At 53.3% G+C, this 21,641-nt stretch overlaps 10 protein-coding genes across 10 annotated transcripts; 6 read left to right on the top strand and 4 right to left on the bottom strand.

Moving 5' to 3' along the window:
- Positions 1-674: 674 nt before the first annotated feature.
- Positions 675-2,063, top strand: P153DRAFT_383483 (uncharacterized protein; the record flags this gene model as incomplete). The annotated part of the gene is made up of 1 exon (XM_033670239.1): positions 675-2,063. The coding sequence occupies one exon, from the start codon at positions 675-677 to the stop codon at positions 2,061-2,063; it is 1,389 nt and encodes a 462-aa protein (XP_033525759.1).
- Positions 2,064-2,667: 604 nt separating this feature from the next.
- P153DRAFT_364963 (uncharacterized protein) lies at positions 2,668-3,926 on the top strand. The gene has a single exon (XM_033667721.1). The coding sequence runs from the start codon at positions 2,704-2,706 to the stop codon at positions 3,724-3,726; it is 1,023 nt and encodes a 340-aa protein (XP_033525760.1). The 5' UTR covers positions 2,668-2,703; the 3' UTR covers positions 3,727-3,926.
- P153DRAFT_193815 (uncharacterized protein) lies at positions 3,919-4,773 on the bottom strand. Its single transcript, XM_033662447.1, has 2 exons — positions 4,217-4,773; positions 3,919-4,155 (listed from the first exon to the last, which is right to left on the bottom strand). The coding sequence occupies exons 1-2, from the start codon at positions 4,643-4,645 to the stop codon at positions 4,111-4,113; spliced, it is 474 nt and encodes a 157-aa protein (XP_033525761.1). The 5' UTR covers positions 4,646-4,773; the 3' UTR covers positions 3,919-4,110.
- Positions 4,448-5,967, bottom strand: P153DRAFT_364964 (uncharacterized protein). Its single transcript, XM_033667722.1, has one exon. The coding sequence runs from the start codon at positions 5,941-5,943 to the stop codon at positions 4,903-4,905; it is 1,041 nt and encodes a 346-aa protein (XP_033525762.1). The 5' UTR covers positions 5,944-5,967; the 3' UTR covers positions 4,448-4,902.
- Positions 5,968-6,079: 112 nt separating this feature from the next.
- Positions 6,080-8,058, top strand: P153DRAFT_311706 (prolyl-tRNA synthetase-like protein; the record flags this gene model as incomplete). The annotated part of the gene is made up of 4 exons (XM_033664815.1): positions 6,080-6,259; positions 6,309-6,381; positions 6,432-6,475; positions 6,529-8,058. The coding sequence occupies exons 1-4, from the start codon at positions 6,176-6,178 to the stop codon at positions 8,056-8,058; spliced, it is 1,731 nt and encodes a 576-aa protein (XP_033525763.1). The 5' UTR covers positions 6,080-6,175.
- An 838-nt stretch (positions 8,059-8,896) lies between these two features.
- On the bottom strand, positions 8,897-10,105 carry P153DRAFT_374269 (Rox3-domain-containing protein; the record flags this gene model as incomplete). The annotated part of the gene is made up of 1 exon (XM_033669509.1): positions 8,897-10,105. The coding sequence occupies one exon, from the start codon at positions 10,103-10,105 to the stop codon at positions 8,897-8,899; it is 1,209 nt and encodes a 402-aa protein (XP_033525764.1).
- Positions 10,106-10,323: 218 nt separating this feature from the next.
- P153DRAFT_355177 (uncharacterized protein) lies at positions 10,324-13,362 on the top strand (the record flags this gene model as incomplete). The annotated part of the gene is made up of 4 exons (XM_033666557.1): positions 10,324-11,720; positions 11,901-12,260; positions 12,313-13,267; positions 13,315-13,362. 4 exons carry the CDS (start codon positions 10,324-10,326, stop codon positions 13,360-13,362), a joined length of 2,760 nt encoding a protein of 919 aa, XP_033525765.1.
- A 1,675-nt stretch (positions 13,363-15,037) lies between these two features.
- On the top strand, positions 15,038-15,702 carry P153DRAFT_355178 (uncharacterized protein; the record flags this gene model as incomplete). The annotated part of the gene is made up of 2 exons (XM_033666558.1): positions 15,038-15,148; positions 15,199-15,702. 2 exons carry the CDS (start codon positions 15,038-15,040, stop codon positions 15,700-15,702), a joined length of 615 nt encoding a protein of 204 aa, XP_033525766.1.
- Positions 15,703-16,509: 807 nt separating this feature from the next.
- Positions 16,510-17,530, bottom strand: P153DRAFT_193830 (uncharacterized protein). Its single transcript, XM_033662448.1, has one exon. It carries the CDS (start codon positions 17,213-17,215, stop codon positions 16,619-16,621), a length of 597 nt encoding a protein of 198 aa, XP_033525767.1. The 5' UTR covers positions 17,216-17,530; the 3' UTR covers positions 16,510-16,618.
- Positions 17,531-19,112: 1,582 nt separating this feature from the next.
- On the top strand, positions 19,113-21,126 carry P153DRAFT_193877 (uncharacterized protein). Its single transcript, XM_033662449.1, has 2 exons — positions 19,113-19,440; positions 19,505-21,126. Exons 1-2 carry the CDS (start codon positions 19,397-19,399, stop codon positions 20,934-20,936), a joined length of 1,476 nt encoding a protein of 491 aa, XP_033525768.1. The 5' UTR covers positions 19,113-19,396; the 3' UTR covers positions 20,937-21,126.
- Positions 21,127-21,641: the final 515 nt, after the last annotated feature.

Here is a 21,641-nt window from a genome sequence, read left to right on the forward strand (position 1 = left end):
AAACAATGGTACAAGAAAGCATGCGTGAGCACAAGCTCTTCGATACTGTAGCTTCGGACTTGCACACTTGCACCGCCGTCAAAGTCGTAATAGAAGCAAGAGAATGGAAGCGCCCGTTTCACAGCACCGTCAAGTCTAGCGGGTTACGCTGACAGTTCAAGTGTGCGTCGTGGCTAGCGGAAGATCGTTGGTAGGAGCGGGAGAGAGGAGGCGCCCGTTTCACAGCACCGTCAAGTCTAGCGGGTTACGCTGACAGTTCAAGTGTGCGTCGTGGCTGGCGGAAGAGCGTTGTAGGAGCAGGAGAATGGAAGCGCCCGTTTCACAGCACCGTCAAGTCTAGCGGGTTACGCTGACAGTTCAAGTGTGCGTCGTGACATAAGGGGAAGAAAAGGGGCGCCCGTTTCGCAGCACCGTCAAGTCTAGCGGGTTACGCTGACAGTTCAAGTGTGCGTCGTGACATGAAGTGAGGTGTAGAAGATCTGAGGCATGCAACGATGTTCGATGCTGCAGACTGCTCAAGGGGGCAGCAGGCACGACAACGCTCATCCTCGTGGTGCCCCTTCCGGAGGGCGCAACAGAAGCTCGTCGTGCCTGAACACCACAACATCTATGCTTCTGTAGGTCAACAAACTGCAATCCAACATTAACAAATCTACAGTATGATGAATGCAACAATGCTCCGCAATTCAGCAGAGGAACACCTTGATGTAGATGAAGGCGAGATCTGTGAGTCTTCGAACCCTCCCAAAATTGGGCTTCCTATACCTGACCCTCCAAAAATCTGGAAAGAAAAAAAACGCCGGAGAGGCAAGCAGGTCAATAAGGGACGAGGAGTACGCAGAGCCGCCCAGGGGCTGCCCCAGCTGCCTTATAAGCAGACCCCTGCAGCAACTGCACAAGAAGCGGACGAGGACGAGCCACCTCGTAAACGGCAAGCAGTCGAAGAACAGACTTTCTTTCTTCAACCACAACAAGAAGAAGAAGAAGAAGATGAAGACGAGATTCGTCCAAGGATCGAGTCCCATTACAACGAGGATAAGCTGCCTCGTACACAGCAAGCAGCTCGAGGAAGGACCCTCAATCCTCGACGAGAGGAAGAGGAAGAGGAAGAGGAAGAAGAGTTCGAAATCCTTCGGAGCCTCAGGCCGGTGCGAAAATCCCGCCTCGTTCAGGCCAAGAGCAATCGGCAGTTGGCCCGAGAGAGGGTTTCCCGTCTTCAACAAGAAGAAGAACAAGAAGAGGAAGAAGCGGAGGAAGAAGCGGAAGAAGAAGAGCGCGAAGTCTCTTGGAGTCTTAGCCCAGTGCGAGTACCCCGCCTCGCCCAGGACAAAGAGCCTGAACAAGGGCTGCTATTTGGCGAGCACTGCTACGTCCTCTGCCGACTCTCGTCAGCCAAGGCAGAGTCGAGCGTACAAAATCCCGGCCTGACGCATGCTCAGTTGACCGCGATGAACGTTACGCGGCGAATAAACGAAGGCATAGAACTTGCCAGACGCCTGGTTGAGAATTGTCCAGAGCGGCACACGTTTACAGACGTCACGGCAGTCCGTCTTGTTAGCCGTACTGTCGAAGGGCCATCCTTCCTCAGAGCAAGTAACAAATACACTAGGGCTATCAGGGCCTACTTTGAAGATCCCGCTCGTCGCGGCAAAAAGGTGACGCTGCTTATCCGCGGACTGGATGGCTTGGTCACTTCTATGACTTCAATGGAGTCGTTGTTGATATTTCTCAAGTCCGTTCAGGTCCAAGCTCAGTTTATTTTTCAGTTCAACAAAGTCACTGATATGACCCGTCCAAACAATATACGCAATTACAGAGGACTTGGTGGTATCATAGTCTTTATGGATACTGACTTCCAAAATTACATCGACAACATAGGCAAGGTCAACAAGCAATATTCTAACCCAGACCTAACTAGGCTTGAGCAGATCTGGAAAGATGTCCAGGGAGACAAGTCTGGGGGTCAGGGTATACAAGACAGAAATACACTTCTTTCTGCTGACGCTACAAAGCCAGAGGGTGGCAAAAACGCCTCGTCTGTTGGTCGCAAAAAAGCGCGATAGTTCGCAGGCTGCACAACAGTACTGCTTGAGCACTTTGTTTTCTTTTCTTAACTTTGTTACAAACATCATCTACAAGCGGTGTAGTTCGCAGACTGCACAACAGTCCTGCTTGAACATGTCATTTAGTGCTCCTGTACATTACATGTAAGTAGAGCTACTGAAGAAGTGAACTTTGTTCGCTAAGACGAGCTTAATTACTTCTCAAATTTCCATTCATCTTTCATGTGTTTCTGCCATTGTACACCACGTATTCGGCTTAGGATTTGACTCAAATGATCACTAGCAAACACCTGAACAGTACCAGGCCTTCAAATCTCTCCCGTCCAAAGCCTACATTGAACATCTAGATCAAGGATAATTGTCTGTAAGCAACCGCAATCAGTATTTCTACTTTCTTCGTATATTTCCTCCTACTCAGTAATAGCTATGTATTGTGTTGACTTCACCATCACCTCACACGTCAGACGCGTTAGCGCGTTGTTTTCTAGGTTAGCGTGTGGGCAAAGCCCACGCATGGCAAGCAGTCTGAAAGCTTCTGTATTTGCAAACCTACAAACACACACACTGACGCACACAGACACACACACACACACACACACACACACTCACACACACACACACACACACACACACACACACAATGGCTATGACAACCACTTCTTCGACCGCGCTCGTACCGGTGTTCAAGAACGGCGCTGGTGGCGGTGATGAGGGCGGCGATGGCAATGACAAAGACCAGCAGCAGCCCGGACGCGCGCACTACACGACCGACGAACTGCTCATCAGCTGGGAGCTGATCTTCAACTACAATGCTGGTTCGGCTGGCGTAAAAGGTAAGCATAGGCGCTGCATCCGGTGTGGTTACGAATGCCAGGATCACCACCGCAAACATTGGCGGACATGCAAGCACGCATGTGTGCTATGCGAGAACTCCCTCCGCGAGGGCCATATCGGAGATGTCTGTCCGATCATGAGACAGAACCGTGAGTTCTTCTGTGAGGAGTGGGTGAGTGAAGCGATGGGCAGCTTCATGGGGGTTAGTAAAGGTGACTTTCCCCCCCCATTGACAGAACAGGATGTCAGACGCATCCGCCAGAGCAACTCGAGGTCTGCGACGAGGCCCACACAACCTGCTCCTGCTCCTGCTCCTGCTCCACAACAGGCACTGCCTGCGTTCGATCCGGCCATGCTCGCCGCTGCTGCCAACGCCATGTACAATCCCATGGCTCACATGTACAACCCCATGGGCCCCCCCCCTATGTACAACTACATGGCCCCTCCCATGTACAACCCCATGGCTGCCCCCATGTACAACCCCATGGCTGCCCAAATGTACAATCCCATGATGATGGGTCAGATGAACGCCGCGGCCATGATGGGTCAGATGAACGCCGGGATGGTAGCGCCCCTTGCTCCCACTGCTCTTCAGCAGCAACAAGCTGGGGCGACTCGGGCTCGTTCTCGACCCAATCGTGGCCAAGGTAACGCTGGACGTGGCGGTCGTGGAGGCGGTCGTGGAGGCGATCGTAGAGGTGGACGCGGCGCTGGGCGTGGTGGTTCTGCTGGTCGCGGTCGCGGCGGTCTGTTACTTCAACCTCAATTTGGCAATGAGGACGAAGACATGGCAGACGCCAACAACAATCCAAGTGGGACAGGTAACTGACACAATGACCACCCCCTGCACCTCCCAATGGCGTCGATGAACAACATCCGCTACAAAAACAAGCGTCTTCGGACATCTCTTACCAGCAGACTGATGATCTACAATTTGATCAAATCATGATCTGTTGGTCACAATTTAGAGTAGCTGCATCGAACAACGAATGCATTTTATAGTGTAATAGCATCGAACAATGAATGCAATCCGCATTACCATAGGTTCCTATGTCTGAACTACGCCATTCTCACAATAGAGTTTCACTGTGACATGCGTGAACGAATTTGAGGGCAAGGATCCAGGACACAAGCACACAAGCCCAACCCTGTAGTAATAAATTCTGTGGAATCTAGAGAATGTGTTGTCAATGGAAGTGGAAATGTTCATAGTTCATAAAACCGACATTATCCTTCTCTCGGCCTTGTGAGCACGTCGCTACGACCACAAAATCGAGTTAGTCAAGTGCACAATTCTGTATTGAAGTCGGAAAGTTCACCTCTTCCCTGAGACGTTGATACCATTGAGGGATATTCAAATTGTTGGAGAATACGTGACAGGCAGCACACGTCTTCCTAATCGACTTCGCGCAGTCGAGGTGCTTCTGACGGTCGTCCAAGAGAGCGATATCTGCGCCGGTACTAGAATCCACAATATCAGCCCCAAAGCAACGAGGCGAATTAGGCAGGTGTGGAATAACAGCTTCGTTGAGAAAGTCTCGAAGAATCTGACGCTGGCGAGGGATCGGATGGTCCAATAGCTTCCGACCATTGTTCATGAAGTCGTGGATAACATCGGAGCTCGTTGTTTGTGGAGAGGAACAGAGTCGCGATGTGTCTTCGGCGTGGTGTTTGTCTCCATTCGAGACAGGCACTGACGATTGGGCCGCTTGTGATTGAACTGGGCAGGTAGGTGCCATCGAAGTCATTATTCTCGCAGCCTCGAGCGTCTCGGCAGTGTATAACCAAAGTTGAAAGCGCCACTCTGCGCTTGTGTTGTGGGATATCTTACAGAAATCACGTCGTTCACCTAATTGAAAGACATCGGATGGGTTTAGCTAGAGGCACGATCTTAGCACTCGTACCAAAGAATGCATGATAATAGCATGATGCTGGCATGCGTACGATATCTATACATATACTATCAGCAACTGCACGTCTCATCATACATATACATATACACATCTCAAGCACTTTCGTCCTTGGTCTCCTCGGCAGGCTTCTCTTTCTCCTCCATATCCATCCGTCTCCCCTCAACAGTGAGATAAAGACTCCTGCTGGCGCCCTCAAGCGCACTTGTGAGACTCCCCCCAACACCCTGCAGCATATGCACAACTTGTGCTCGCAGGCCATCAATACCCCCGTCGATACCGCCAACCCACTTGGTACCTGCCACATCAAACACCTTGCCCTCGACGCGCGCACCCAGCAGCATGAGTTTCTGCAGCCCTGTCTGCACCGAGGGATCGTAGTAGTCAGGCACGACTCTGCGTTTTGGGGCGGGGAAGTCCGGGGACGAGGGCGAGAGGATGGAGAGCACGGTCTTGAGGTACTGGGGGGTGACGGAGGGGAAAGCGACGACGGCGAGGGGACCAGACAGCAGAGGCTCGAGCTCTAGTTTGAGTTTCTTGTTGTTTGCGATCTCGTAGGCGCGGCGGGACAGGCCGTGCTTGAACTCTCCGTCTGCGGTCAGGTTGGGGATCTGGGCGCTGGATTGCGTGCGGGGGTCGGTGGGGTGCTGGGCGCTGGCCAGGTCGTCGGCGTCTGGGTTGAAGAACTCGACGATGCGCAGGGCCGAGGCGAAGATGCCCGTCTGGATTATCTGCAGCTTGATCTCGTCGGCCAGGGCGGCGTCCGCGTCGCCGTTCTTGGCGCGCTCGGCGTCGACTTTGCGCAGGGCAATGGCCAGTTCGCGCCGTATGCTCATCAGCTCGACGGCCTTGACGTTGTTGTGTTGGAAGATCAGGATCAGCGGCGACGACTTGAGCAGCGACTGGTACTGGCGGTGCAGCTGCGTCTTGCGCACTTCCGGGGGCTTGTGCGAGGGCGGCTGCGTCGGTGGGTAGCGCAGGACTGGGGGCACGGCGCGGACATTGTGGAGTGGAGGTGCGGGCGTCGTCGTCGAGGCTGTTGCTACCGATGCGTAGTGCGCCGTGGCTGTTGTGGAGAGGGGGCGGGAGACGGCGAGGCGGAGGGCACGTGGCCGGATGGGTATTCGTGGTGGCATGCTGGAATCGTTGTCAATTGCGAGACGAGACGTCCAGAAATTATTTTGGTTGACCTCGAGGTTCGATGTTCAATGTGGTCCGTGCGAGCAGCTCTCACATCGCGACTATCAATCCATCAATTGACCCATACACTATCTTTTTTCGGGTTTTCTTCTTCTCGGTCTATTTGGAGTCTTCCATCTCTGTCAATTCCTGCAAAGTGTCTAATCAAGCACGTGAGACTGCGCGCTAATGACGGTGCACATTTGGAGAGCCGCACATCACCCACGCATACTGAGGTTGAACCACCGACTCGGAAATGTCAGATTTATAGCTGTAGGCTGATGACACTTGAATTTTACCGCACGCACTGACATGAACTCAGACCGATTCACGAGACCGGCTATCAAAATTCTGGACTCCCACGGGTGGAATTTCCCCCCAAGATGGCGACCAAGGTCAATCTATCTAAACTCACTTCAACGACAACCATCCTGACATCGCCTAGATGAATCCCACGCCCTGCTGATAAGAGGCGGTTTCCTCCGCCAGGTACCCCTTCCCTTTCCCCTCCATACCACCACCCGCTCATCACGTGCATACAGGCACACTCAGGAGTCTTCCACCTACTTCCCCTTGGCCTCCGCGTGCAGAACAAACTCGAAGCCTTGATCGACAAACACATGCACTCCATCGCCGCCTCAAAAGTCTCTCTTTCCACTCTCACCACCGAAGCCCTCTGGCGTCAATCAGGCCGGTACTCCACTAACTCGGAACTCCTACGCGTTAACGACAGGAAAGAATCGGGCTTCCTCCTCTCCCCCACTCACGAGGAGGAGATCACTTCCCTAGTGTCAGGCATGGTACATTCGTACAAAGACCTACCGCTCAGATTGTACCAAGTAGGCAGGAAGTACCGAGACGAACGACGACCGCGGCAAGGCCTCCTCCGCGCCAAAGAGTTCCTGATGAAAGATCTCTACACATTCGACTACTCACCCGACGCCGCACTAAGCACATACGAAGAAGTCCGCCAGGCATACAACAACCTCTTCTCCGAACTCAACCTGCCGTATCTAGTCGCCGACGCAGACTCCGGGAACATGGGCGGCAAGCTAAGCCACGAGTACCACTTCGTCTCCACAAAAGGGGAAGACAACATCTGGAGCTGCACAGCCTGCACCTACATCGCCAACGAGGAGCTCGTCGAGAAGAAGCCCACGCAGCCCCCTCCCGGCACCCCCGAGCAGCTAATCTTCACAGGCATCAGCCTCGACCGCAGCACAGCAATCCAGATCCACGTGCCCCGCCCCCCATCCTGCTCCACCACCACACCCCCCGGCCGCACATCCTGGGCCCTCGCAGCAACCCACACAAACCTCCACGCGGTGAAGCGCGCGCTCCCCTCCCCCATCACACTAGACACCGGCATCGAGCCCAGCACCCTCACCCCCCTCCTCGAAAAAACATCCCGCACTATCGTCCTCTGCGACCGCGCACTAACTCCCACTTCCCTCGCCGGCGTGGACCTCACGCCCACGGTCCCGGGCTCCCCGTGCCCGAACTGCGCAGCCGGCACCCTCAAAGTCCAGAAAGCGATTGAAGTCGCCCACACGTTCCACCTCGGCACGCGGTACAGCGCGCCGCTCAACGCGATCGTCGCGGGGCCAAACAGCCAGGCCAAGGAGGCGCTGCAGATGGGGTGCCATGGGATAGGTGTATCGCGCCTCATTGGCGCGGTGGCATCGCTGCTGGCGGATGAGCGGGGACTGCAATGGCCGCGCGTTGTCGCGCCGTGGGAAGCAGCGGTTTTGACGGCGCCGCAGACTGCTGACGCCGAGGCCGCGGAGGTGTATGATGTGTTGCGTGGTGTGGGTGGCGCGTCTACCGGGATCAGCGGCGGGAGTGAGGGGTCTGCAGCGATCGATGTCGTGCTCGATGATCGCCCGGATAAGAGCCTGGGGTGGAAACTGCGCGATGCAGATCTTATCGGGTACCCGGTCCTTGTCGTGCTGGGGCGGGGGTGGAAGGATAGGCGGGAAGTGGAAGTTCAGTGTCGGCGGCTGGGGGTGAAGAGGGATGTTGGGCTTGGGGAGTTGAGGGGGGAGGTGGTGGGGTTGTTGGCGCGGTTGTAAACTACGTTGTTTTATGTCTGTATGTTATGTTCTGTGTAGATGGAGATGAATTTGGAAATCTCAACGTCTCAATCATGTCCACCAAACACTGTATGATTCAGTTCAGTCCAGTTTCAATTCAAATTTCGATTTCATTTTTATATCCAGGCTCCCCACCAGCAGCGGAGTTATCCCGAGGGTATCATGAGGCGCGAAACGGTCGTACGTCCCAAAGCCCAAATATGCACACACGCACACACACACACACACATCCATACAATCTCTCTTCCTCCCATCGTCGGAACGCGAGAAGACAGCAGCAGCAGCGAAAAAAAGCCAAAAGCCCAAAGCGGCCACAGCAGCAGCAGCAGCAGCAGTAAAAAAACAAGAGTCCAGCAAGCAACAAAGCACCATTCCGAAACGCCCATTTTACCCATAAGTCAGGTTTTGAAAAGTGAGTAAAAAAAAAAGAATAAAAGCATCAATCCATCCATGGCTTTGCTTGCTTGTCCCCATCCTTCCCCCCCGACGCTACGCAATTAATGCAAAATCAAAAAAATCAAAAGATCAAAGAAGATATTGTTCGACGAGATGCCACAAAAGAAGAGAAGAGCCTACCTACCAGCTTGGGGGAAGGCCCGTTTCGTCATCAAACCGTCGTCATTGTGGATTTCATCGTGACCGCCCCGGTTAGAATATCGCGCGAGAAGAGTCCGTAAACGCCTGTCCGTGAAAGTTCCCCACATGGTCTAAAAGGTGATGTTGTTGTTGTTATTGTTATTGGTATTGGTATTGGTATTGGTATTGTTGCAAGAAAATGTGCTCAGATATCATGGGCGCAGAGAGAGGGGAGAGTTTGTCATCGTCGAGTGCCGCCCACTTCCACAGAGTGCGATGTTCGTTCGAATTGTTGGAGCTTCCGCCTTTTGGCTAGACTGCTTTGCCCGTTGTCTTCGCCGCCTGTTGAGTCGGCCCCGAACTCGTCGTTGAAGCCCTCGCTGTAGCCTTGGAAGGTTGCGTCGGTGTAGTGGCGCTTGGAGCCTGCTCTTTCTGGTCTGAACGCCCTGGCCGCTGCGGTGGTGTGTGGAGTTGGGGTCGACGCTGCGAGGGGCGTGCCACGGGCTGCTGGTCCGTCTGTGCTAGGCTTTGGCTTTGCCATGTCGTCTGTGCCAATGTACGCTCTGTACTTTGCCGTGTCGGCGTTTGGAAGCGATCCAGGAGCCATGCCTGCTAGAGCGCCGTCGAGAAGACTGCTGAAGTCTGGGTTGAGCGTCGTCTGCTCAGCACCCAGTGCTCGTTCCACTTCCTTCCCCTGTCTCTTTTGGCTCAGCCAAATCTCGTCTGGCATGACGGGATGCATCAGCCCAGAGAAGGCACCGTCCATTTTAGCAGCCTTTGGCTTGCCCGCGATCTGCAAGCTCTTGATGTGACCCTCGTAGGACTTTCGAAGCTTGTTAATCTTCTCTCCTGTTACCGGGTCCGTACGTGCTACTGATCTGGCAAGCGTCTCCAAGCCGTATAGTTGGAAGAGGTTTTGCGAGCCATGTGGTCTAGACATGGTGTGGCATGTTTGTGTCGTCTTGAACAGTTGGCTGCCGCTGACGCCCTCGGCAGCCTTCAGACCGCCGTTCTCGGAGAAAGCTGCCTCCCCTTGCCGGTTGTGGTTGGAGAGCCTGTGACGGCCTAACCGCGTTGCATCGTCTTCCACGCCATCTCCCATAATGGCATCGCCGTCGCTGTCGAGGTTGGCCAAGGTATTAGGGCCTGCTGTGCTTGCAGGCGTGGGGAACGGATGCTGGCTCGTCGCCGACGTCGCCGACTGTGAGAGGGAGCGCGACATGGGGGCCGAGGACGGCGAGGTCTTCTCCGAGGACGCAGCGGTGGTAGTCCTGGCAGTGTCTCCATTGGACTGTGGATTCATCGGGAAGTATGGGGGCGAGGTCGGGGTGCGCGGGTGAAAGAGCTTTGTCTGGTGGCCGGCTTTGGCAGCAATGTCGAAGGAGGGCGAGGCAGGCGAGAAGCGGCCGTCGGAACCAAGGCGTTGGCGTTTCGCGCTGTGATCCGACATAGAGGCCGTGGCTCCTGGCAGGGCAGGCGCGCGGGCGGGGGCTTGTGGGCGTGGACGTGGGCGTGGGCGTGCGAGGAGCTGAGGCGAGGTGCACTGGGGTGTTGGGCGTCTCCCGCCGACCGCGGCAAGTGGGTGGGCGACGCTCTATGCGGTGCGCATGCGAGAAAGGAGTGGCTCGGCGTGGATTCGTGCGGGTGGTGAGTGTGGTGCGTTCGGGGATGGGCGGTGAGCTGGACGGGTGCGGTGGGCGGTTGCGCGGTAGGGCTGGTGATGGTGTGAAGGCAGGACGATGGCATGGCTTTGCGGTTGAGCCGGGCTCCGACTGCTGCACGTGCACGGCGGTCATGTGTCAGGCCCTCGCATCTGGCTCCTTCGTTACGAGCACTGCAATTACAAGCGACACCAACGTCGACACCAACGTCGACGCCGCCGCCCAATGCCTGCGTCGCCTGCGTCGCCCTCGTACGGTCGGCATGGATGACCAACGCGCCCGCCCCGGCAATGTCGCCCAACACGCCCCAGCCAACGCACCCAGAGCGCAAGTCGCGAATCCAACCGCGTCCAAAGTGCAGCAGCCCACGCCCCAGGCTCTGCCCTCGCGCTCCGGCCCCAGCTCCATCCTGGTCTCGCCCAGGCAGAAAGGAAACCCCATCTTGAACGGCGTCAAGTCGGTCGCCTGGGAGTACTCTGACATCCCCGCTGACTATGTCGTCGGTGCTACCACATGCGCCCTGTTCCTCTCCCTCAAGTACCACCGCCTGCATCCAGAGTACATCTACAACCGCATCCGCGACTTGAAGGGCCAGTACAACCTGCGCATCTTGCTCACCATGGTCGACATTGAGAACCACGAAGAGTCACTGCGGGAGCTATCAAAGACGTCACTGGTCAACAACGTCACCGTCATGCTGTGCTGGAGCGCACAGGAAGCTGGTCGCTACCTGGAGCTGTTCAAGACCTTCGAGAACGCTGCGCCGACCAGCATTCGTGCCCAGCAGTCGTCGACGTACTCGGAGAAGATGGTCGAGTTCATCACCGTGCCTCGCAGCATCAACAAGACGGACGCGGTTGGCTTGGTCTCCAACTTTGGGAGCGTTCGCACGGCTATCAGTGCAGGCCCCGAAGAGATTGGACTCATCGCTGGCTGGGGAGACAAGAAGGTCCAGCGTTGGTGCAACGCAGTCAGGGAGCCTTTCAGGGTCAAGAAGGCAGCAAGAAGAAGTCTTAATCGCGAGGACAGTCGTCCGGCTGCATCAATGGAGATCTCCATGGCGGAAGAGGAGGACTTGCCACCAACAGAGACTGCTGTTGCAGCCACGGCACGTCAGAGGTTGGACGATGCAGTGCCGTTGGCTATGGACATGCAAAGAGCTTCTCTGGGTGCGGCCGCTGAATCAGATGCAGACAAGCGGCCTGACCGTCGTCCTGCTGAGGATCTCGACAACCTCATCGTGGGTGACGATGAGGAGGAGGCAATGCGTGACATAGAGACGGGTCGTGTGGGTGTCAGCAGTGGAAGTCAAATCATCGCGTCCAAGCCAGCAAAGAGGAAACAAATAGAGGAAGACATGAGCGAAGGCGTCATGGCAGCACTTAACAAACTGCGGAAGCAATAGTTTCACTCGTATCTAGTCACTATCATTGTGCATCATGCTGGGTGATGTCGAACACCTGATTCCGCGCCAAGAACCGTACTAACCTTGTCGGCTTTAACCCTTCTCTCCGCAACAGCAACAGCAAACACCCACCTTGCTTACCCTCAGCCTTGTCGTCGCTTTACATCAACATTCAGCAGCTTGTTACGATTCTGCGTCGAGATGGCTTTCAACCTGCTGCCCGTTGAACTTCACATTGAGATATTCACTTACCTTCCAGCATCTGACCTCAAGAATGTGCGCCGCGTTTGCAAGAAGTTCTGGGACACTGCTTCTCCAACGCTTTTTCGCAGTATAGTCGCATGCGCCAGATACAAAGCGTTGGGGGCATTTCAGAACATCTCACTCCACTCGATTTACCCAAAGTATGTGAAAGAGATTGTGTTTGATTCCTCTCTCTACAACAAAAGCATGGCCAAGCAGGAGCGGATGTATGCCCATGCAGTAGCCAGAATTGAGGGACATCAACCAGGACCACCGTCTTGGTTTGGTCAGACCAGGTGAGTGTAGTTGCTTTCACTTTAAAAAGAGCACAGACTGACGGGTTGACAGGTGGAAGCGGTACCAGGAGCTGTTTACCGATCAACAGGAAATGGTCACCAGCGGGGTTCTAATACAAACAATTGCACGAGCCTTGGATCAGTTGCCACATGTGACATCAATCGTGTACTCGCCTCATCCACATTTCATTCCTATCGAGGCCAAAGTTGTGCGCGATCTGCTTCCGCGAGGGATCGGTCCTACCTCTCGCTACATGCCAGAGGGGCTTGCTCGCTCAAGCTATGACTATGCATCCTCGTCGCATGCGTTTCGACAGCTCATTGGTGCAATCTATCTGTCCCAATATACCGGAGTTCGCAAATTCAAGGTCGATCGGATGCGGACAGGAGAACCGGGTACTGAGTTTTCTATCTCCATCTTTGACTTGCCAACAGCAGACGACGAGCAAGCTGCATTACATCTGTTCAGCCGTCTACAACATCTCGAGCTGAACATGGCCTTTTATACAGAAACCCGTGGGTGTTCTCTCAGCGTGGTATCGAAAAATCTCGCCAAACGGGCTAATCTACTCATCGCTGCCCAGGATCTCAAGTACTTGGCTATCCACATTACTCACTGGAAGAAAGCTGCTTTACACATGTACGACAGCTCCTTACTCCAACACCAGGTCTTTGCCTGCCTTGGCTTGCGAACGACGTGGCCCAAGCTGCAATCGCTGAGCCTTGAAGGCATCTACGCAGAAGAACGTGATTTCAGTGAATTACTCAAGCGACATTCAGGAACACTGAAATCCGTCACGTTCAGACAGTGCAGTTTGTTCAAGGGCGTTTGGGCCGATATCGTCGACGAAGTCGTCTACAACTCAAAGATATTTCCGTTCGTCTTGGATCTTGTCAATGAAACCAATCTGCCAGGGGAAGACTGGATGAGTCTCGGCGATGCAGATCGAGAGAGTTGGAGGTATGAGGGCCATCTGATACAAGCAGAAGATGGCGACCGCACGTTTGTAAGTTACGATGATGATTTTGATTACGCACATACTGAAGTGTACAGATCGAGAATGCTGCAAACAAAAAGTCGGTATACGACTCACGTAAATGAGAGACGGGCGACGCTTCGAGATGACTATATCGCTTTCTTTCAACAGGACCAGTACTTGCGATTGATTGGTCTGGCCTGGATTATGATGACCTTAGCGCGGTGAACAGCTAAGCTGCAAGTTTTTTAACACGCTTTCACTTTACTTACGATACATTGTTCTTTTCATGAAGCACTTACTCAGGTCATTTACTGCGACCTGGAGCATCTTTGCTTCCCAACTTGAAAACTTCCAATCGCGAATGTTGTCCATTCTATCCTGGCGCTGGCATTCTGGTCTCACCAACTACGGTCAGATTTTGCGTGGCTGACAGAGAGAGTAAGGCTTCTGAACCTTCAGTGTCACAACTGGGCTTGGAGCTTGGATCGCTGGCTTGGACGCCCGCGCCAGCCGCCTCGAACCTGTCAAACTCCCTAACAGCCTTGGCGTATCGATGAAATTCAACGACCACTACTTAGGCTACTCGTTGCTCACAAGTGGCAGCATTCGGCGTATTCACGAATTGGCGACAAGCGACAGCTTTCTTTTCTTCTCATATTCAACTTGAATTAGCGTGCACGAATACAACTACCATGTTTCATATCATCACGTCTTCTTTGCCAACGATTTTATCTTTCCAACCGTCTCGCTAATTAGAGTTGTGTGCTTGGAGGCATAGCGCACTCGGACCAACTGCTTTCAACGGCCGATCGGCGGAGATGACGCACATACGATGATCGAAGTGCCCAAGAGATGCGTTCCCTCGGTAGATCGCGTGACAGCGCGTTTACCGAGGACAGGGTAGCGAAACGCTTGTGTCATCCCCGGGTTACCCCCACACCCCACATCCCCATCGTGAAGGTTACACGACCCATTTCACGTCGTCTGCTAAAATAAATAGTTCTAGATGTGGGGCGTTGCGTTCGCCCTTCCGTGCCACGCCACTGGTGCCCTCTGAACTCCTCCGTCCAATCCGCTGCCATTTGCCGCACTGGGCACGCACGTGTGTTCACTCGCGCCCTTTCTTCTCTTGCCCTGTTCGGCGGTACTGGTCGGCAGAATCACGTTCTGTGTGCCCTTCCGGCTTCACGCCTAGAACGGGTTCTAATTCTAGGGACTTCGCTTGTCCCGAAGATCGACACGCGTCGCTCCAGATAAGTCCTGCCAGATGAACACGCAAGTCGAGCATGAGTCAAAACTTCGCGCACAAGAGGCATACCAAGCAATGCAACGCTGGATTTAATCACAGCGGGATTGACACTGGTCTGCCCGGAGGCATCACAAGCTTCACGCAAGTGTGCCTGGGCGCCTGAAAGGGCAAAATGAAGACGTACTCAACGTACGGGACGGAAAATGCTGTTGTTTGTTGTTTAGTCCCTCTCAATCCCGGCGGGGATCGAGTCTGTCCTGAACAAACCGCTGTCTATAAGTAACCGCACCTGACCTGCACATTCACTGTTCCTTTCCCTTTACATCTCCACCCATCGTCTGCGAACTGTCCCTGGCCTGATCCACACCCACTCAACTCAACGTCAACTCATACGCTGACAGCCTCCTACCCCTGAGCCACCATTTTCTACCTTGCCATCTGGTTGCGTCTAGGCTACCACTCTCTGCACCGTCTAAGCCACATTTCCAGCCTCAACGGGACGAACCACACCTTGCTTTAAGCCGAACCAAAGTCTTACTGCACGCGATATGTCAAAGAAATACCCAAAATCTCACGTCCGTCAGGACGGCCCGAGCCGAGACGCGCAGAGCCGAGAACACAACCGCTCTCGCCCAACTTCGCAGTCTACCAACGAGCCAGTAAGTTCATCAGTGTTGTTTATATCTACGAGTGCTGATCGCGACCTCAGTCTAACCACCAAGCCACTTCCTCGCAAGAACACAGGTCGTCTAGACCCGAGACTTCTGACGCCAACTACAACTCACAACCTCCCTTCCGCCCACCCCACCGCCTATACTCCACCCACGAGCAGCAGCAACCCTCACACCCAGTCCCCCGGCCCTGGGAAACCATCAACCCAGAAATCTACGCCGTAATCAACAACCCTGCGTTGAATCTCGCACCCCTAGCACCGGCACCGGCACCACCACCTCACTCCTCCACCCACCACCACACCTCGCAAAGCTCCTCTTCCACACCCGCCTTACATCAGCACACTACTCAGCACACCAACGCATACCCACAACCTCCCCCGCCATACCAACCCCCCACCCCTCCACACCAGCACCTCTCCCCCTCAACCCTCCAAGCGCACAACCAACATCTACCCCCAACCACCACCACAGCGAGGTACTTGCACGAGGCCCAACGCGCCGGGCCATGGAACACCGTGTACGATGAGCGGAGTACCTGAGTTAGCTGGATACGCAATATCCAGAGAAGAGTTCAATCGCGTGCTTTATATCTCCCCTGCCCGATGTTTTTCGGGGCGTTGATGGGAAGGCTGGATCTTTCGGGTGTCGATGTCGGCATATACGGCGCGCACGGCGTGGTGGGTTGGCATGGTTTCTGTGGCATGGGGGCGGAGGTTGAGTACGGAGGGTGTGCTGATCTTTGGACTAATGGGGGCAGGTTGGGGCTTGGACTCAGCCTTGTATGTGAGATTCTGGGGCATGATGGGTAATCTGGCGCGGTGTTTTTCTCAATTTTTCAAACGAGGGTTATGCGTAATGGTTCATGGTCATGCATCACGGTGGTCTTATGAGGGAGAATTCAGTAAAATCCCATACTCGTAACATCTTCCTTTCCACTCCGTTTACGAAATCTACCACTATCGTGGAGCAAAATCCCCAAAAACATAGAAGTTACCGCCATCGTTCCCCTCACGCATCACTAAAATCTCACCAGCAGAGCCTCACGCACCTCTCAAGACAAAGACACTATCGCGATCGACCGTCACAAGACGTCCCACCTGACAGTATGGTCCCTCTCGTGCCGCGTCATCAATGCCAGCACACGTTCACCGGTGAACCTGAAAGTAGAAGCCGTCAATCTATTCTGGCTGACCGGTGCCTTTCCCCCCCCTCAGGCTCGCTGGTGAAACAGAAATAGTCCCACCCACAGATCCGCGTTTGCGCACGTGATGCGTATTTTCTTTTGCGAGGCTCTTATCGTGCGGTCGGTCGGAGTTGGGGATAGCCGATGGTGCCAGGATGACGATTGGGCGGGGGGGGGGGATTGAATGTGGGGTTCTCTAGAGGGACTCGGTCAGAGTGTGGGGCTTCGAGGGACTCTGGCGCTTGGTGAGGATAAGTTTAGCCTGAGGTGAGTCACTCGAGAGAGCGGAGGACCTGTTCAGGAGGGAATCTCGCACGAGAGCTGAGGTGGAGGTGACATGTGGTTGTCATGAATGCGGTGCAGATCATCTCGGGTAGTATGGGATGGACCTTTTTTTTCCACAGCTCCCTGCATGACGTTGGTACCTGGGGAGAAAAGACCCTGGTAGAGAGCACGAAACGGGCTGGCTCAAGAGCGATCTTCGGGTCTAGACGTCTAGACTCCCTGCCTCCGATCTCCCCAGGCGGAAATCGAGTGATCTCCACAGCGGCCGGCAACGGGGTGTTCGAAAATAGTCGCAAATCAATATCCTCGGAGGCATAACGGCCAGGGGAGTTGTTGGGGGATGGCGTTTGTCGGTAATTAAGTTTCGAGCTTATGTGACCGCGTTGGGATGAGCTGCTTGTCGATCTTTCCTGTTTTGGTGCAATTGTGTGCCCCGTTACAGCTGACGGGCTTCTTGGGATGATGCACCCTTCAGAGGATGACAGGACATGCGCGATGGCGATCGTGCGATCGGCCTCGTCGTACGATTTCAGAGCCTCAAGGTTACAGCAGAAGGATGCTGTCATGTGGGATGTGAGCCTCATTTGAGAGGTCAAGCGCAAGGCATGAGCATGAGAAAATCCTTGGCTTCATGGCCTCGGGTTTTTTATGCGACCCTGTTGTTGTCTAGACTGACAAAGGTTGAGAACCAGGCCTGTTTCGGATAATGGTACGTGTTTCAAGGCGTCCTGTTGAGCGTTCTCAGTGTACATGTCGTCAACGACGGCGAGGCTTCGGCATTTTTCGACCTATCGACGTCTGCTGAAGTCATGATAGCGATAGGTGTTACGGGAATCTGCCAAGACAAAAAGACGTAGGCAAGGGTAGCAAAGTGAATGAGAATGAGGTGGCGTCGAGAGGCGAGATGTTGAACCAAGCATGGCACGGAGAGCGGGCGGGGAAGTTTCCTGGTCCATGCACGGGCCACTCCGAAAGACTACAATCGTACCTACCTCACAACACAAACTCATGCCCAAATCAGCATGTATTGCGACGCCGAGTCTGACTTTTTTTCAGGCAATAAGGCAATAAGGCAACTAGAAATTCGGTATCAGAGAGTCCTGTAACTGATAGCTCCACTCAAGAGGCCGTTCGCAAGTCAATGATTGGCCTGCGTCATTCAAGGATACGGGATCAGACTCAGCACATTGTCCTCCTAAATCAGCCCAAAACAATGAGGTCCCTCGAGCTAAAAGTCTTGGAGCTTCGAATCTAGACTCTGTAGGTGTAATTGCCTTATTTTCTTATCGCGTTTGGCCAGTTGGCCAGATATCTCGTGACATGCGTTGGCTAGGCCTCAAATGGAAGTGTCTCGAGAATCACTGGTGGGTAGGCGCGTTGAAACATTATCTAGTTTTACGGACTAAACGAGAAACACTCTGATTCATGTGAGGGTCTTGTGGTCCCACCTTTCCCATTCGCTCAAAAGTTGACAAGACTCGAATCCTGGTTTGATGTCTGCAACCAGCTCGTTGGTGCTGGTTGCTGGCATGACACACCGATTTCCTGGAATATTGCTTTCACCGGAATTGCGGCGTAGGTGCATGCTACCCCGACCTCCAAAGGTTGAGTCTGCCTCGAGATCTGCCTCGCCTATTGTTCCACGGAGGCTGAGTAGTAAGATTCAGGATGTTTCTTTGGGGGCTGTAAAACTTGAACATCTTCGAGTATATGTATGCCTCAGAGCAGAGCCTGGAAGAATCGAAGAATGAATCGTTGCAGCAAATTTTCAACCCAAAGATGCAGCAACTTCGTTCCAATTCCATCATATCTTGCAACATCCATCAACAGACCATTTCATACGTGGCCGCACGGACAATTACATCCCCGCGACGCGTGTCCCTCTGTAATTTTCAGAATGCTCTCGAGTTGGAACGAAACCTTTGCCCAGGTCGCTTGCGTAAGCCGTAGAGTCCTCGCTACTCCAAGCGCCGGCCGCGCTAGTTTTGCCCGCTTCACTTCTAGGGACGGAAGGGCTGCCGCCCTCTCGAATTGCCTGATCTAGTCCCCCTACAGGGTGTCTTCGGTATCGATCTTGGAGACAAGGCGAATGTAACAGCTCAACATTGACACCGATCTGCACTCATCATTTACATTCACCAAAGATGAACAAGCTTCTTGGCATCCAGGTATGTTGTCCTTCTCCTCGACCACTCAAGAGCACCCGGAAGTAAATCCTCCGACGCTCTAGAACAGATTGAGCTTGAATCTAACACCATAACACTCTAGCAACGCCTGTAGCATCGATCATATTGGTTGAATGGTTTCAACACCAGCGGAAGCACGATTGTTGGTCCTCTTAACATGAGACCATTATACTGATCGGCACACACATGGACGCTCTGCGAAGTAGTCCTGAGATACCCTAGAAGGGGTTGGTGTGACACCATGTACGCTTTTGCCCTTTGCCCTTTGCCTTCCCATCAGACATGGGTAGGCCAGGGGGTTGCCGAGAAATTTACAAGAAGAGTGTATCGCCAAAGTCCCTTTGTGCGACGAAGTCCTTCGCCGAGAGCTGAGGGCGTGGGAAAGCAGGTTTTCGCTACATCGCATGCTGATGTTACTGTATATTCCTGCAGTATCGTCAGCATATTCCTCTAGGGCAAATGTAATATGTTTTTACCATGACGTCTGGTCTTCCTGCAGTCATTAAGGTGGATAAAAGTCCTTCGATATCACTGCACTCTGATTGTTAAATCTGGGCCGATCCTCTTACAATTGACAGCATGCGACTCCTGATCGAAAAATCACACGATCGCTGGAAGTTCGAGTGAGCGCGTACTCCCTCTTTCTAATTCATTTGTGTGCTGAACTACATTCCTGACAATCATTAGCTTCACGTCGTCTTCTGTCAACGACGATTTGTGGCCAAGCTACCACACACTCGTTACTCTCGACCCAACGACAACACCCCAAAGCGACTGTGCATGTTCATCGAGTGGTAACAATTGTGGAACACAAAACCGGACTGTGCAAGACAGTTTATCGAAATCCTCTCGTCGGGGAAGTATTCGAGAGTGGTTCCGCTCGTCTTTCCGTCGTTCCTCTCGAAAGGTTTCTAACGCTCATCACAAACACGTGTTGGAACTGCCCGGAACGTCAACACCTCAAGAACTCCTGGACTTGTCCATGATGTCTGAGCTACCTGAACAGAATGTCTACGAGCTTGGAGCTGGATGGAACAGTACTTATGGCCTAGACTTCCATGAGGATCCTATTGACCAACCTACGCAATATCACTTCCAACCAAAAATGATACACGCTGATATCGATGGAACAACCCGTCAGATTCGCGGATCGATTACAACACCTGTCCAACCAATACAAACTTATGGCGAAGGACACTGGAATATACCTCCAGGCACAACGAGTGAAAACAGCTCCTTTACTCACTCACCAGTGTCGATGCTTGAGCAGTCGCCCATTACTCCCAATGACCCTCCTCCTGCATTTCAAGAGTTCTCAAACGGTACTGAACTGCCGAGCGGAATCTTTCCTCCATTGATGGACCAAGGTCGGCCCATGGGCCATGCACATTGCGCACACGATGCGCCGCCACAATACTCTTCACATCCTGTCTATCAGTCTCATGTCACTGCTAGCCAGGTGGAGATATTTCATTCCTCAAATGGGTTTGGTTCTCCGGGTGTTCCTACGTACAACAACTATCGCCGCCAATCTCCCTCTGATGCGGAGTTCTTCGTACCACCCCACCAAGCTTATCAAGATCCACTACGATCGCAACCTTTCATTTCCGAGCCTGGAAGCTATTGTCATTTACATGCCGACCAAGGTCTGGATCCTCGCATGATGGAAACTATCTCGCACTGTCACTGCCAAGCCGCTGTTAACTCTAACGAAATGAATGAGTACACATTTGCAACCGCAAGCCAACCATCGTCTACAGCCGAATGGATCCAGAGCGAAGGATATTCCAATGGAACTCAATCTCGGGCTCTCATTCACCAAACCGATGATTCCGATGTTGCGCCTGAAGCTCATCATCTTCCAGTGTCACACCCGACTGCAACATACCCTCCAGTCAAATGTGGGCAGTGTAGGAAACTATTCATCGGCAAGTTCGGAGCCGGAAACTTGACAAGACATATTCGCCATGTCCATAATATGATGAAAATCGTATGTCGCGTCTGTGAGAAAAGCTTCAAGCGTGGTGACGCACTGCGCAAACACAGATGGACAAAGCACCACGAAGAGGATGCAAGGCCGAAACCCAAGAAGGTGGGTGATGAAATCATGAGTGGATGAATAAATGAACAACCGGTTGAGTTGATATGGTACGCTTCTGAGAGGCTGGTCTCTTTTTTTTGTGGTTTTGAATCGCGTAATCTTGCTGGGCGAGCTGGTAACTGTTGGGGGGGTCTGACATGGCTGGAACCTTGTGAAGCTTCTGTCAGCGATTCAATACATGATCAGGTACCATTAGTATATTGATTATCATCATCGATAGTTACGATTGGATGGGCGTTGTATGCAGTAAATCTCATGCCATGTTTATGAAGTGCTAGGCATACGGCCTTATACCACTTCTAAGGATTTACCAGATCGTTCTTCGCAACGCCGAGTACGAAATCAATCGTAGTTGACCAGGTGACTAAATTACAGACCTTCCGTCCAGGCCTCCAGCATGTATTGGAGTCCCCCCTGCAGCATGCAGGCCATCCACCGTGCGCTGCATGGAATTCTGCCTCTCTGCATGCAGCGTGCAGCGAGGGCTGAAAGGGGCAAAGGGCGTTGCCCTGTGATCATGCAGCCCCTGAGAAGGTGTTACACATGTCGTGGCGTAGACACAACATTGTAACCATGTCTCGCATATTTGACAGAATCGACGCATGCTGCTAGTTGCTGGATTGATGCAGTACACAGTAGATCTGATCCAGCAATCTGGCTTCAAGCCATGGGCAAAATGCTGATCTATGCCCTGCCTGCGCACAGACCTCGAGACCAGGTATT

Source organism: Dothidotthia symphoricarpi, assembly GCF_010015815.1.
Source record: "Dothidotthia symphoricarpi CBS 119687 unplaced genomic scaffold P153scaffold_6, whole genome shotgun sequence".
Classification (NCBI taxonomy): domain Eukaryota; kingdom Fungi; phylum Ascomycota; class Dothideomycetes; order Pleosporales; family Dothidotthiaceae; genus Dothidotthia; species Dothidotthia symphoricarpi.